General features: G+C 42.1%; 1 protein-coding gene across 2 annotated transcripts in view; it reads left to right on the plus strand.

Moving 5' to 3' along the window:
• Positions 1-16,917, plus strand: part of LOC122919690 (disintegrin and metalloproteinase domain-containing protein 10-like) — a 293,071-nt gene extending 276,154 nt beyond the window's left edge. For both annotated transcript variants that reach the window (XM_044268875.1, XM_044268879.1), the window contains one exon: positions 14,390-16,917. In XM_044268875.1, the coding sequence (XP_044124810.1) occupies positions 14,390-14,535 (146 nt within the window). In that variant the 3' untranslated portion in view covers positions 14,536-16,917. The remainder of the gene's footprint in view (positions 1-14,389) is intronic.
• The last annotated feature ends 228 nt before the right edge of the window (positions 16,918-17,145 follow it).

Genomic DNA, 17,145 nt, shown 5'->3' on the forward strand with positions numbered 1-17,145 from the left:
GTCGGACAAACCTAGAAAACACCGAGAAAGGGGGAAAAGAGACTCCATAATCTTCTTTGAATTTACCTCCCACAGACATCCACTTGTCTTGCAGATTTGAAGGTAGCTTCTCTACTATGGGATTAGTGCCTCTAGCTGTATCTAGATACGAAAGTCCTTGCAAGTAGCCATCCTCTTTGGCATATTCTATCTCTAGTAGAAGATCACTTAGTTCTTGTAGCCGCACGTTGTCTCTGTAGCCCACCTTGGGAAAGACTTCAAGTTTATTCAACAGTGCTCCTTCTATTACCTCTGGGGATCCATACGTTTCTTCTAGTCTTCTCCAGGTCATGTTGAGTCCTGCTGCAGGGTTAAACAGGTTTGCTCTTCTCATCCTCTTAGCATGCTCTGCTGACTCGGTGCCAAGCCATTTTATCATTAAATTAAGCATTTCTGCTGGTGATAAGTTCAGACCTTCAGTGGCATTCAGAAAGGAAGATTTCCATGCCCAATAGTTTTCAGGACAGTCATCAAATTGGAGAAAGCCTGAGCTAACCATTTCTTTGCGGATGAGATATTTGGTGACATCCGCTGCACATTGTTGTTCGCGCATGTAATCTGTAGGTTGAGGTGATGGGAACACTTGTTTTTTGTTCTTAGGGGTTTCTGGTGCTTCCTTCTTGGTTTGCTGGCAGTCGCTGACCTCATGAGGTTGATTGGGCCTGCTCAGGGGGTATGTTGATCTCGGCCTGAATTCCTTTGCTTCAGGTTTAAGAGACTGTTCCTTTGTATGCGCATCAGTAAGGTTCTGGAGGTACTCATTTGTACGATCTGCAGAGAATAGAGGTTTTTCTGGAACCTCTGAGTCTTTATATGATCTTTCACTTCCTAACCGACTTGTTCCCATGTAGGCAGCGGCCTCTGCTTCAGCAGCAGCAGCTGCAGTCTGTCGCTGCAGGATGAGCAATTTTGATTCTAAAACCGCTTCTTCTTGTGCTATTGCAGCTTCCCTAGCTGCTGTCTCTTGTGCTACAGCAGCTTTCTTTGCTGCTAACTCCTGCATCATCATGGCTTCTTTTTCTGCGTACTGTAGCTGGACGCGGGCAGCTTCTGCCTTGGCACGAGCTCTAACTGCTGAGGAACTTGCTGAGGACATCTTGCTAGCCCGTGAAGTTCTGGACACATGCGACTTTGCATCGTCTTGCTGGGCACTGGGAATGTTCTCCCTGCCTTGCTGTGTCTGCGGTAGCGTGACATCAGCCTGGTACTTTGTTCCTGATCTTAGACTCATGCTGCAGTAATGGCGTCTCAGTTTATTCCAGACCGCCACGTGGGTTGTCTTTTTACTGTTCTGCTTTGCGCTATTGACTGTTGTATAACGCTAGTCAGACAGCTTAACAATAATTCAGAAGTCAAGAAACGTGAGACATCAGATCTGTTTGTATTCTCTTTTCTGAATAACTTTGTAAAACTACAATATAAACATAAACAAAACATATGTATCAGTACATTACATATAATACAGCAGCCTCACTTCATCAGTGAGAGTACTCACAGACAATTCCACCATTAGTCCAGGAATAAATCAAGAGCTCCTCTGCATGCAGCCTGCAAGATCCAGGAGCAGTGATGAAATGGAGGAAATACAGTTCCAGGTTAAAGGTTACTGCCTCTGACAATACACTTCCTGTAAAGTTCTGGCGAAGTAGAAACTAACTTTGACCACTAGATGGCAGCAACGTCAAACATAATATTTCAGTACAATCTTTACAGCACATTATAATGCAAAATAGGCGGAACAATGTATTACCCATGATATGCTGGACCCAGAGCGTGTGACCAAAGTCTGCACCTCGACGTACGTTTCACCTGGAGAGGCTTCGCCAGGAGGCCACGTTGAGAATCTAACCATCAAAGAAAAAGAGCTTATAATCCACCCAGCAGATAAAGGATGCAGAATAGTCCTACAAAACTATGAGGACTATGAAAAAGAGGACCAGAATATTTTAAATGATACTATATACTACCAAAAAGTTTCTGAAAACCTGTTCCCTGGCACATTTTGCAACACGATCCTTACCTGGAAAAATTTCTACCATCACAACCCAGGATAATCTACAGAAGGGCCCCACCATAAAGAATATTCTAGCTCCCAGCAAGCCGAAGCAACATACTAAGACCCAGAAGGAAAAGACACATGCACTAAGGCAGTTTTAAATGTGGAACCAAACGTTGTTTGTACTGTAAAGTCGTCACGCATAACCACACATACTTCACGTCAAAGAAAAATGGGTCCACTTTTGAAATTAAGTATCACATGACATGCCAAACCTGCTATGTAATATACCTTATTGAGTGCAAGTGTGGCCTCCAATATGTTGGTCGCACGACCCAGGCTCTGCACTGTCGTGTGAACCAACATAGATACAATATTCAAAGGCAATTCAAAAGACACTGTGCATCCACAACCGAGAAGGAAAAACATCCACTCATAATAACCCCAATTGACTTTATATCAGAAAACCCTTTTAACAGATTTAGCACTCTGCAGAAAAGAAAGGTATATTGGATATATCAATTAGACATTCTCACACCGCTTGGGCTCAATGAGATTAGTGAAACTATGCTCTAATATGTTCAGTCTTGCCCCCAAACCCAAAAAAACCAGACATGACCTAGTGACGCCGTAGTACCTTATAAACTAACTATTTACAGAAATATGTGTGTATATATATAGAAGTGAAAAATAGCCAGCAGCACTCCAAATCAATTCAAAAGTTGATGATTTATTGGACCCAAAATCAGGCGACGTTTCAACAGCTTGTTGCTGTCTTTATCAAGCACAGTGCACATGTGTTACAGACACACTTTAAATAAGGGCATCAATCAAAAATAGATTAACATCAATTGAACATAATACAGTGAATATACAGTGAACGAACAATACATGTGATCATAGAAAATACATATAACAAATTGGCCTCATTTGGCAAAAATAATACATCAGACTAAAACTACATAAATTCCACATATCGTGATTTATATGGAATATAACATAATAAGTGTCAGTGATTACCCTAATAAGGTGAATTAAAAACTCACTGTCAGGTGGGCAGCTGCATGGTTGGCGTTGAACATGCTCCATTGGCGTCCCCATGCACGATTTGCGCATGCGCGAAAATACTATACGTAATTAGCGCATGCGCGAAAATCTCGTGATTAGCGCATGCGCGAAAATCTCGTGATTAGCGCATGCGCGAATATATCAAATCTCGCGATTCCTCCGTTTTCGAGCGGCTGGCTAACGCCCACAACTAAGATGGACGAAACTGGATCAAATGCATTGTGCGCATGTCAGAGCAGTAATGGGTGCCACCCAACACATATCACATGATCAAAGTGATCTCAATAGAGCTGCTAGTCCATGGAACCCGATACTATAAATGAATGGGTCCTAGGGCAATGCCGCACGGCCACCCACATGTCAAAGCACGTATGGTAGTCGGGCACAGTGCCCCAAAGATCCAAAATCTAAACTATAAAAAATGTTTTACATGGTTTGTATATGAATGTCACATATTGATTGACAATTCATAATAATGAGATATCGGCGTGAACAATGGGAAAACAAACCTACATCGCAGGGGGATCCCCACGGAACGCCACTATTCTCTCAAAAAGTAACAACATTGATACCCATAAATGAATATAAGCATTCAATTCAAGGAAAAAAAGGGAAGAACAACCATAATAATGCAGGTACCATGGTCAAACTAATCAAATTTTTCTATATGAACGGTGTACGGGGGCATCCAGAACAATGTACAACAAATTCCGCACAAATAGTAAAGCACTGAACCAGGCATATATTGGTTGAATAGAGTAAATAGATATTGGGGAGCCAACTGGAACCAGGATGAACGTCACATCATGCAGTGCCTCCGTCAAGGCAGTGAGATCAAAATGAATCTAAAAACAAAAAGAGAAAATTTTAGCAATTCTCATAAAAAATATATACTTGATTCAAGATAATGATTCAAATGCAGAAACACACGTGCATTTGACCTACGGAAAGGGATACGGATCCTGCAGAGTAGAGAAGGCATAAGATATGGGCAGTGCCAGGGCCAAACTACACTAATCCACCCTAAAGTCCACGTTTAACCCATTAGGTTTTAACGTCTTTAGCGTATATATCCAGTATAACTCGCGTTTTTTAAGGATAGCCTGTCTATCTCCACCACGCCTCCCCAATTCTACCTGTTCCAAAATACGAAATCTCAAATCACTCTGTGTGTGCCCTGCCTCTTTAAAATGTTTGGACACTGGTAAATCCATCTTTTCTTTCCTGATGGAGTAGCGATGTTGATTCAATCGTGTCTTTACATCCCACGTGGTCTCACCAACATACCACTTCCCACACGGGCAGGTCAGTTGGTAGACCACGTAGGATGAGTCACAGGTCAAGAATTGAGTGATTTTCATCATCCCACCAGTGGCCGGATTTAAAAATGTATCTCCTTTGATCATAAGTTTGCAATTTATGCAATGATAGCAAGGGTAGCAGCCAGTACGAGTAGAACCACACATTGTCCTCACATTGATCCTGGCACTGCCCACATCCGCCTTCACCAATCTATCACCCACGTTCCGTCCTCTCCGATAGGAGAAAAGAGGGGGTGATTTAAATTCCGCAATTTCGGGAAAACTATTCCCTATCAATCTCCAATGTCTCCGAATGACACCCGCAATTTGCGGGCTGTCAGTCGAGAAATGGGAGATGAAGGGAATGCGAGGACTTTGGGCCTCTTTCTGAACGATAGTATCAGTGAGTTGATTCCCCAATCTATCAATGGTGTTTCTGATCAGCTTTTTCGGATATCCACGTATGGCAAATTTCTGACTCATTTCTTGGAATCTAGTGTGTCTCACTTGTCTATCCTTAACTATGCGATGTACTCGCAAGAACTGGCTGTAGGGTAGAGATCGGATCATGGAACGAGGATGGTGGCTGTCATATCGTAACAGAGTGTTCTTGTCAGTAGGTTTGACAAATAAATCAGTACTCAAACCTCGTCCCATGATCCGGACCTCTGTGTCCAGGAACTGTAATTTATCCATGGACTGCACCATAGTGAATTTCACAGTGGGGTCGATTTCGTTGAGAAAAGCATGGAACGCAAGGAGGTCCAACGTGTCGCCCGTCCACACCAAGAAGATATCGTCGATATAGCGCCACCACCCCAGAACATGTCTGAAGTGGTGGCTGCCATAGATCGACGACTCCTCGAGGTGGGCCATGTAGATGTTTGCATAAGTGGGCGCCACGTTGGACCCCATCGCGGTTCCACGCAACTGAACAAAGAAATCGTCCTGAAAAAGAAAATAATTTTTCGTGAGAACAAATCTTAATAATGAAAGTAAAAATTCTTGACAAATTTCGGAATAATCAGAACTTCTAAGACACGCCTCAACAGCCTGCAGGCCGAGCTCATGGTCAATCGACGTGTATAAACTACACACGTCGAATGACACAAGAGCCGAGCCTGCAGGGACCTCAAGTTCATTTATTTTGGACAAAAAATCACCCGTGTCTCTGATGAATGATCTAGTGGAGATGGCAAAACGGCGCAACATTTTATCAAGAAAAATCGCTACATTGTAAAAAAGGGATTCCCTCCCAGATACAATTGGGCGGCCAGGCGGGGGCGAAACCCCCTTGTGTACTTTTGGCAAGGTGTATAACAGAGGTGTACAGGGCTTATCCCGATACAAGTAGCTGAACAACTTGTCATCAATAATTTCCGCCTCACGGGCTTGATTTAAAATATCCCTTAGCTCCCTTAGTAAGCCAAATTTCGGATCCTGTGCGACCCGTTTATACACCTGCGGATCGTTAAGTTGGCCATGAATCTCCCGAATGTACTCACTGGTGTCCATTACCACAACCCCACCACCTTTGTCCGCGGACTTGATGGTGAGGCTGTGGTCGGAGGCCAGAGAGCACATTGCAGTCATCTCGTCAGAGGTGATATTAGCAAATCTAAGATCATGGTATTCAGAAACCCTTTTCAATTCATTTAGGTCCCTGCGTATGGCTAGAAAAAAGGCATCAACAGCTGGATGATCAATCACAGGGTTAAAATTACTTTTGACATATAGACCTGTATTATGCAAAGACAATTCTGTTGATCTATTACCTTCACCTCTCACAGTTTGGTTTTGTGTGGCAAACAAAATCTTGAGTTTGATACTACGTAAAAATCTATGTAAGTCCAACTCAATGTTAAACCAATCAGTCTTGGACACAGGGCAAAAAGACAGGCCCTTGTTCAAGACTGATAGTTGTGCATCATCTAGAACCGTAGAGGAGATATTTACCACTGTGTCCTCTTTTTGTTCACTATTTTCTGGCGCTGAGGTCTGAGGTTTTTGTTTCTGTCCTCGCCATCTCCGGTGGCGTTTGCCGCCCCTCCTGGTTCTATAGGATCCGTACCCAGTCCTAAAAAAGATTTCGGACAAGTTGCTTGCTGGTTGGCCTCTACACGTTCCTGACTCTTATTTTGAGATTGAGATCGTGTATGTCTTTTGTCAGAGGGATGAATCTGCCTCCTATCTCCTCCTCTAGGATTCTTAGGATCTCGTTGCCATATATATATGAATCCACGTGTATAGTCCTCCATGTCGCGTGACCATTTTTGGCGTTTTTTATCTTGCAGTTCAGCTCTTAGTTTCTCAAAATGTGGTGCGCAAGACGCAATATATGCATCAAATTCTGCAGCCGGCAATAAATTTTTCAATGCCGTTGTTGTTGTCTGTAGAGCATCCTGTAGAGACAAAATCTCTTTCTGGAGAAAAGAGATGGCGAGGACAGAAACAAAAACCTCAGACCTCAGCGCCAGAAAATAGTGAACAAAAAGAGGACACAGTGGTAAATATCTCCTCTACGGTTCTAGATGATGCACAACTATCAGTCTTGAACAAGGGCCTGTCTTTTTGCCCTGTGTCCAAGACTGATTGGTTTAACATTGAGTTGGACTTACATAGATTTTTACGTAGTATCAAACTCAAGATTTTGTTTGCCACACAAAACCAAACTGTGAGAGGTGAAGGTAATAGATCAACAGAATTGTCTTTGCATAATACAGGTCTATATGTCAAAAGTAATTTTAACCCTGTGATTGATCATCCAGCTGTTGATGCCTTTTTTCTAGCCATACGCAGGGACCTAAATGAATTGAAAAGGGTTTCTGAATACCATGATCTTAGATTTGCTAATATCACCTCTGACGAGATGACTGCAATGTGCTCTCTGGCCTCCGACCACAGCCTCACCATCAAGTCCGCGGACAAAGGTGGTGGGGTTGTGGTAATGGACACCAGTGAGTACATTCGGGAGATTCATGGCCAACTTAACGATCCGCAGGTGTATAAACGGGTCGCACAGGATCCGAAATTTGGCTTACTAAGGGAGCTAAGGGATATTTTAAATCAAGCCCGTGAGGCGGAAATTATTGATGACAAGTTGTTCAGCTACTTGTATCGGGATAAGCCCTGTACACCTCTGTTATACACCTTGCCAAAAGTACACAAGGGGGTTTCGCCCCCGCCTGGCCGCCCAATTGTATCTGGGAGGGAATCCCTTTTTTACAATGTAGCGATTTTTCTTGATAAAATGTTGCGCCGTTTTGCCATCTCCACCAGATCATTCATCAGAGACACGGGTGATTTTTTGTCCAAAATAAATGAACTTGAGGTCCCTGCAGGCTCGGCTCTTGTGTCATTCGACGTGTGTAGTTTATACACGTCGATTGACCATGAGCTCGGCCTGCAGGCTGTTGAGGCGTGTCTTAGAAGTTCTGATTATTCCGAAATTTGTCAAGAATTTTTACTTTCATTATTAAGATTTGTTCTCACGAAAAATTATTTTCTTTTTCAGGACGATTTCTTTGTTCAGTTGCGTGGAACCGCGATGGGGTCCAACGTGGCGCCCACTTATGCAAACATCTACATGGCCCACCTCGAGGAGTCGTCGATCTATGGCAGCCACCACTTCAGACATGTTCTGGGGTGGTGGCGCTATATCGACGATATCTTCTTGGTGTGGACGGGCGACACGTTGGACCTCCTTGCGTTCCATGCTTTTCTCAACGAAATCGACCCCACTGTGAAATTCACTATGGTGCAGTCCATGGATAAATTACAGTTCCTGGACACAGAGGTCCGGATCATGGGACGAGGTTTGAGTACTGATTTATTTGTCAAACCTACTGACAAGAACACTCTGTTACGATATGACAGCCACCATCCTCGTTCCATGATCCGATCTCTACCCTACAGCCAGTTCTTGCGAGTACATCGCATAGTTAAGGATAGACAAGTGAGACACACTAGATTCCAAGAAATGAGTCAGAAATTTGCCATACGTGGATATCCGAAAAAGCTGATCAGAAACACCATTGATAGATTGGGGAATCAACTCACTGATACTATCGTTCAGAAAGAGGCCCAAAGTCCTCGCATTCCCTTCATCTCCCATTTCTCGACTGACAGCCCGCAAATTGCGGGTGTCATTCGGAGACATTGGAGATTGATAGGGAATAGTTTTCCCGAAATTGCGGAATTTAAATCACCCCCTCTTTTCTCCTATCGGAGAGGACGGAACGTGGGTGATAGATTGGTGAAGGCGGATGTGGGCAGTGCCAGGATCAATGTGAGGACAATGTGTGGTTCTACTCGTACTGGCTGCTACCCTTGCTATCATTGCATAAATTGCAAACTTATGATCAAAGGAGATACATTTTTAAATCCGGCCACTGGTGGGATGATGAAAATCACTCAATTCTTGACCTGTGACTCATCCTACGTGGTCTACCAACTGACCTGCCCGTGTGGGAAGTGGTATGTTGGTGAGACCACGTGGGATGTAAAGACACGATTGAATCAACATCGCTACTCCATCAGGAAAGAAAAGATGGATTTACCAGTGTCCAAACATTTTAAAGAGGCAGGGCACACACAGAGTGATTTGAGATTTCGTATTTTGGAACAGGTAGAATTGGGGAGGCGTGGTGGAGATAGACAGGCTATCCTTAAAAAACGCGAGTTATACTGGATATATACGCTAAAGACGTTAAAACCTAATGGGTTAAACGTGGACTTTAGGGTGGATTAGTGTAGTTTGGCCCTGGCACTGCCCATATCTTATGCCTTCTCTACTCTGCAGGATCCGTATCCCTTTCTGTAGGTCAAATGCACGTGTGTTTCTGCATTTGAATCATTATCTTGAATCAAGTATTTTTTATGAGAATTGCTAAAATTTTCTCTTTTTGTTTTTAGATTCATTTTGATCTCACTGCCTTGACGGAGGCACTGCATGATGTGACGTTCATCCTGGTTCCAGTTGGCTCCCCAATATCTATTTACTCTATTCAACCAATATATGCCTGGTTCAGTGCTTTACTATTTGTGCGGAATTTGTTGTACATTGTTCTGGATGCCCCCGTACACCGTTCATATAGAAAAATTTGATTCATTTGACCATGGTACCTGCATTATTATGGTTGTTCTTCCCTTTTTTTCCTTGAATTGAATGCTTATATTCATTTATGGGTATCAATGTTGTTACTTTTTGAGAGAATAGTGGCGTTCCGTGGGGATCCCCCTGCGATGTAGGTTTGTTTTCCCATTGTTCACGCCGATATCTCATTATTATGAATTGTCAATCAATATGTGACATTCATATACAAACCATGTAAAACATTTTTTATAGTTTAGATTTTGGATCTTTGGGGCACTGTGCCCGACTACCATACGTGCTTTGACATGTGGGTGGCCGTGCGGCATTGCCCTAGGACCCATTCATTTATAGTATCGGGTTCCATGGACTAGCAGCTCTATTGAGATCACTTTGATCATGTGATATGTGTTGGGTGGCACCCATTACTGCTCTGACATGCGCACAATGCATTTGATCCAGTTTCGTCCATCTTAGTTGTGGGCGTTAGCCAGCCGCTCGAAAACGGAGGAATCGCGAGATTTGATATATTCGCGCATGCGCTAATTACGTGTATTTTCGCGCATGCGCTAATCACGAGATTTTCGCGCATGCGCTAATTACGTATAGTATTTTCGCGCATGCGCAAATCGTGCATGGGGACGCCAATGGAGCATGTTCAACGCCAACCATGCAGCTGCCCACCTGACAGTGAGTTTTTAATTCACCTTATTAGGGTAATCACTGACACTTATTATGTTATATTCCATATAAATCACGATATGTGGAATTTATGTAGTTTTAGTCTGATGTATTATTTTTGACAAATGAGGCCAATTTGTTATATGTATTTTCTATGATCACATGTATTGTTCGTTCACTGTATATTCACTGTATTATGTTCAATTGATGTTAATCTATTTTCGATTGATGCCCTTATTTAAAGTGTGTCTGTAACACATGTGCACTGTGCTTGATAAAGACAGCAACAAGCTGTTGAAACGTCGCCTGATTTTGGGTCCAATAAATCATCAACTTTTGAATTGATTTGGAGTGCTGCTGGCTATTTTTCACTTCTAGTACATTGGACCAAGGTGCTGGTCCACACTGGCCGGATGTGCACCCCCTGCTTATACAGTGTGCTGCTTCCTCACTTTCTTCAAATTGTGTATATATATATATATATATATATATATATATACACACACTTGGCACTTGGCTTGAGAAGGATCCCGGAAGGGGATTGAAACGTTGCCTATTTTTGTGTCACATGTGTGAATAAAGACACTGCGTTTTTTACAAGAAGAGTGCTGCGTTGATATTTCCTTGAATATACAAGGCGAGATGCTTGCAACTGATAATCTCTAAAGTGAGTGCTGCCGGATTTCATATACTACATATATATATATATATATATATATATATATATACATACACAGTACAGACCAAAAGTTTGGACACACCTTCTCATTCTAAGAGTTTTCTTTATTTTCATGACTATGAAAATTGTAGATTCACACTGAAGGCATCAAAACTATGAATTAACACATTTGGAATTATATACATAACAAAAAAGTGTGAAACAACTGAAAATATGTCATATTCTAGGTTCAAAGTAGCCACCTTTTGCTTTGATTACTGCTTTGCACACTCTTGGCATTCTTTTGATGAGCTTCAGGAGGTAGTCACCTGAAATGGTTTTCACTTCACAGGTGTGCCGTGTCAGGTTTAATAAGTGGGATGTCTTGCCTTATAAATGGGGTTGGGACCATCAGTTGCGTTGTGGAGAAGTCAGGTGGCTACACAGCTGATAGTCCTACTGAATAGACTGTTAGAATTTGTATTATGGCAAGAAAAAAGCAGCAAAGTAAAGAAAAACGAGTGGCCATTATTACTTTAAGAAATGAAGGTCAGTCAATCCGAAAAATTGGGAAAACTTTGAAAGTGTCCCCAAGTGCAGTCACAAAAACCATCAAGCGCTACAAAGAAACTGGCTCACATGCGGACCACCCCAGGAAAGAAAGACCAAGAGTCACCTCTGCTGCGGAGGATAAGTTCATCCGAGTCACCAGCCTCAGAAATCACAGGTTAACAGCAGCTCAGATTAGAGACCAGGTCAATGCCACACAGAGTTCTAGCAGCAGACACATCTCTAGAACAACTGTTAAGAGGAGACTGTGTGAATCAGGCCTTCCTGGTAGAATATCTGCTAGGAAAGCACTGCTAAGGACAGGCAACAAGCAGAAGAGACTTGTTTGGGCTAAAATACACAAGGAATGGACATTAGACCAGTGGAAATCTGTGCTTTGGTCTGATGAGTCCAAATTTGAGATCTTTGGTTCCAACCACCGTGTCTTTGTGCGATGCAGAAAAGGTGAACGGATGGACTCTACATGCCTGGTTCCCACCGTGAAGCATGGAGGAGGAGGTGTGATGGTGTGGGGGTGCTTTGCTGGTGACACTGTTGGGGATTTATTCAAAATTGAAGGCATACTGAACAAGCATGCTACCACAGCATCTTGCAGCGGCATGCTATTCCATCCGGTTTGCGTTTAGTTGGACCATCATTTATTTTTCAACAGGACAATGACCCCAAACACACCTCCAGGCTGTGTAAGGGCTATTTGACCATGAAGGAGAGTGATGGGGTGCTGCGCCAGATGACCTGGCCTCCACAGTCACCGGACCTGAACCCAATCGAGATGGTTTGGGGTGAGCTGGACCGCAGAGTGAAGGCAAAAGGGCCAAGCATCTCTGGGAACTCCTTCAAGACCATTTCAGGTGACTACCTCTTGAAGCTCATCAAGAGAATGCCAAGAGTGTGCAAAGCAGTAATCAAAGCAAAAGGTGGCTACTTTGAAGAACCTAGAATATGACATATTTTCAGTTGTTTCACACTTTTTTGTTATGTATACACTCACCTAAAGAATTATTAGGAACACCTGTTCTATTTCTCATTAATACGATTATCTTGTCAACCAATCACATGGCAGTTGCTTCAATGCATGTAGGGTTGTGGTCCTGGTCAAGAAAATCTCCTGAACTCCAAACTGAATGTCAGAATGGGAAAGAAAGGTGGGCTACAACAGCAGAAGACCCCACCGGGTACCACTCATCTCCACTACAAATAGGAAAAAGAGGCTACAATTTGCACGAGCTCACCAAAATTGGACTGTTGAAGACTGGAAAAATGTTCCCTGGTCTGATGAGTCTCGATATATGTTGAGACATTCAAATAGTAGAGTCCAAATTTGGCGTAAACAGAATGAGAACATGTATCCATCATGCCTTGTTACCACTGTGCAGGCTGGTGGTGGTGGTGTAATGGTGTGTGGGGGATGTTTTCTGGGCACACTTTAGGCCCCTTAGTGCCAATTGGCCATCGTTTAAATGCCACGGGCTACCTGAGCATTGTTTCTGACCATGTCCATCTCTTCATTACCACCATGTACCCATCCTCTGATGGCTACTTCCAGCAGGATAATGCACCATGTCACAAAGCTCGAATCATTTCAAATTGGTTTCTTGAACATGACAATGAGTTCACTGTACTAAAATGGCCCCCACAGTCCCCAGATCTCACCCAATAGAGCATCTTTGGGATGTGGTGGAACGGGAGTTTCGTGCCCTGGATGTGCATCCCTCAAATCTCCATCAAATGCAAGATGCTATCCTATCAATATGGGCCAACATTTCTAAAGAATGCCATCAGCACCTTGTTGAATCAATGCCACGTAGAATTAAGGCAGTTCTGATGGCAAAAGGGGGTCCAACACCGTATTAGTATGGTGTTCCTAATAATTCTTTAGGTGAGTGTATAATTCCACATGTGTTAATTCATAGTTTTGATGCCTTCAGTGTGAATCTACAATTTTCATAGTCATGAAAATAAAGAAAACTCTTTGAATGAGAAGGTGTGTCCAAACTTTTGGTCTGTACTGTATATGTGTGTGTGTGAATTTTAATCCAAATGTGACTATTTATTCATCACTTTTTATTCCCTACTATTACTGTTTAATTTTTGCTTTTATTATGTATTTATCACATATTTGTTTTTAATTATTTATACATATGAATGGACAGGCCTATGAAAAACTGTTCTGCCAACTATCCAATCTACCACTCTCTAAAACCATAGTTCCTATTCAGAGCGACTGCTTCATTAATATCCTTATGTGATTTATCTTAGGGAACCTCATGGAGGTCCCCTCACTAATAGATGCCCCCCTCTATACTATACCACCGGTTGACCTAGCACAGGCATATACAATATACCCATGAGACCAGGGTCTGTTACGCCCCATCGACCATACAAATCATGACGGTAAGTCACGTTGGGAGCGCAGAGAGACGTGCTCCTAAACAGAGACACCGCAAACTATTATTTAAGACCTCAGTGCATCCTGCGATTTACACAGGGCTCTAGCTGCCACCCCATGACAGGTGGGTGGTACTACAGCATCTCTTCATTCTCACTCCGCTGTCATTCACATACAGGGGGGCGGGTATCCTAGCGGTGCCGTCACTGTCACTCACACATTACCCCGCCCGCAGTTACCTGTTTTTGCGTGCCAAAACACTCTTTGAATGACCACATTTGTAACCACTCTATTGTATTGTATTATTGTCCTGATGAAGAGGGCTGTACACCCTTGAAATGCATCGACAAAAAAATTACGACAGCTTTTTACCAATATTCACCTGGTACAAAGTTCCAACTATCTTCTTACTTCATGAAAGACTGAAACAAAATATATTTGGAATTTACATAACATATAGGTATAGAATGCATAAACCTTATTTAAATAGAATCAGGAACAATTTTATATTCTTGACATGTCTGTTATAATTAATATTTTTCATTGATATTTCTTTTTGTCTATTTGAAACACTATAATCGGTCTTATTTTTTAGCAATAAATACAAGGAAGGAAAGTAAGAAAACTGACAGAACTAATCTTAGAAGATCCAATACTGATCATCATAGAAGACCTATATGTAACCAAAGAGAAGAAGTGTATATGGCGTCCATTTATGTACAGTCTGAGACAAGACTCTAGAATGTACACGTCTGAATCTAAATTGTGGCTATGTGGCTACCGGGGAAGGTAGTAATAGCACCACAGCTGGATCTCAATGGGTTATGAACAAGATGAAAGATGGTCAGATGTCTAGAATTTCACACCCCTGATGGCAATGAATTCACTTAAATGGCTTTTCCAAGATTTTCATTGCAAATTGCTATCACTTGACTTTGGACTGTGTTCAGACTACACTTTTTGCCTCATTCCTTGATGCTTCGCACCGGTGTCTCTGACCCCAATGAGTTAGCCTTTAACTACACAAGGACTATTCCAGAAGGTAGTGGTGGTTGGTTCCGTGCCGCGAAGTACAGATTCCTGTGCAGGGGTTAAAGGGTGAATTCCAGGGAACTTCCTAGACAACGCCCTTAGCTTTAGCCCAAAGTCAAACTGGTTAGTTGGCACAATGGCTCCACACCCACTGCCTGTTACAGTATTGATGACCTATCCTCATGATAGGTCATCAATATGAGATCAGTGGGGATCCAACTCCCTGCACTGCCGCTGATCAGCTGTATAAAGAGGAGTCGGCGCTCAGTGAGCGCTTAGGGTACCCAGCCTAGGTGCAACTCATTACCATTCAAATGAATGGGTCGAGCTGCCATAGAAAGCACAGCTGCTATCAAATGGACATCACTATGCTTAGAAAGAAGTGAGGAGGCCACAGTGCTCACAGAAACGCAGCAGTATTCTCACACAGCTGATTGGCAGGGGTTCTGTGAGTTAGATCCCCCAATGAGATCTTATCCCCAAGATAGGTCATCAATATGATAATCCAAGAAAACCTCTTTTTTTTTATATTTTATAATATTTTTACCCAAAAATCTAGTCAAAGGAGGCAAGTAGTCAGACAGTACATATTAGTCCTGATTCCCACACAAAGTGATTGACAGCTCTCGATGTATATTCACTGAGATGGGGTATTATAAGAGATGACACTAAGTACTACAGGGGTATATGTTCGACTATCAGAAACAATATACTGCAAAACACTACTACATTCGCTTCAGTGAAGAAAAAGAAGTCCAGAGGATTCATGTTTGTACTCCTTTTGACCTGCTTGCCATTTGTTTTCTGTAGACTACACTATTCTGTCCTGGAACAAAGGTGGAAACTAATGACAAGCAGGTCAAATGGAGTCCAAAGATGAAAAAAATTTACTTGTCGCAGTATAAATTTGAATACAGTTTTTAGGTATATATATTCGAATCCAGCAGAGAGGATAAAAAACCGTGTGAACTCAGCTTAGATAATAAAAATATATTTATATATACAGCTTTTGTAACCGCTTCTAGTCATCCAGTAAAACAGTAAATTAGTTAAATTGTGTTAACATAAAATAATCTAACATCTGGCCCAGGCTGCTGTATCACAAAACCATATTTGTGGCTTCTATATATTGTAGGAACTGGAATTTCTATTCAGTGTAAAGAATTTTTTTAAATTAAAATCTGTATTTTCATTAGAGATTTAAATTTATGCTAACACACACCATCTTGCTGGTTAACCCGATGTTAATGGGAAGGTAGCAATGTGAAGGCAATTGTTTGAAGCACAAATAAATCTTCTGAAGAAATGCACAGTATATTACAGTACACTGTAGAATCTGTTTCTCGGTTACCGCAGCATACTTTCCAGTCATGTAAGGTCTGAAGGACCTGGACCTCCACAGACATAGTATTCATTTTAAAATCCTGGAAAGCTCCATTTAACACTGCTAACATTTTATTTTAGGATGAAGGCCTGCGCACACAATGAAACTATACAAAACACACTTGAATGAGTCATAGCTAGACCTTACTTCTCGTGAAACAAAGATTTAAAGGTTGTGTACACCTTTTTAATTGGCATTTATTAAAAATATTCAGCCATTCTGTCACAAAGGGTTAAATGTTTTTCTAACTGTGTGGCTCATCTAATCACCTTTATCACTAAACTATTGAGAGGTCATAAACACTTAGTTAAGCCACATTCTTATCAGTAACATAAGAACTGAGCTATCACAAGTATTTATAATGTAAGAGAGCAGAGATAAGGAGTCCTTCCCAGATGATGGCAAATACTGCTACTACAGTATCTCAGCTATGTACAAACCTTAGACTAAACAGTAGAAAGATGCATCAGATTTATCAACCAGCATCAACCACTGTGATAAATCTGTTGCGTTTAAGACTAAGGCTACTTTCACACAGGGTTTTGGCTTTCCGTTTGTGAGATCCGTCATGGGCTCTCACAAGTGGTCCAAAACGGATCAGTTTTTCCCTACTGCATTCTGCTTAGAATGCATCAGTTCGCTTCCGTTCATTCACCATTCCGCTCTGGAGGTGGACATTAAAACGCTGCCTGTCCGTCCTGGAATGCGGAGCGAGAAGTATCCGTCCTGACAAACAATATAAGACAATGGGGACAGATCCGTTTTCTCTGACACAATAGAAAACTGATCCGTCTTGGCTATATAAAACATAATGCAATCAGATCCGTTCATGATGGATGCAGGCGGTTGTATTATTGGAACGGAAGCGTTTTTTCAGATCCATGACGGATTCTCAAAAAACACTAATATTAAAGTAGCCTAAGATTACATTGTTT

The sequence above is a fragment of the Bufo gargarizans genome, chromosome 1 (assembly GCF_014858855.1).
Source record: "Bufo gargarizans isolate SCDJY-AF-19 chromosome 1, ASM1485885v1, whole genome shotgun sequence".
NCBI lineage: Eukaryota > Metazoa > Chordata > Amphibia > Anura > Bufonidae > Bufo > Bufo gargarizans.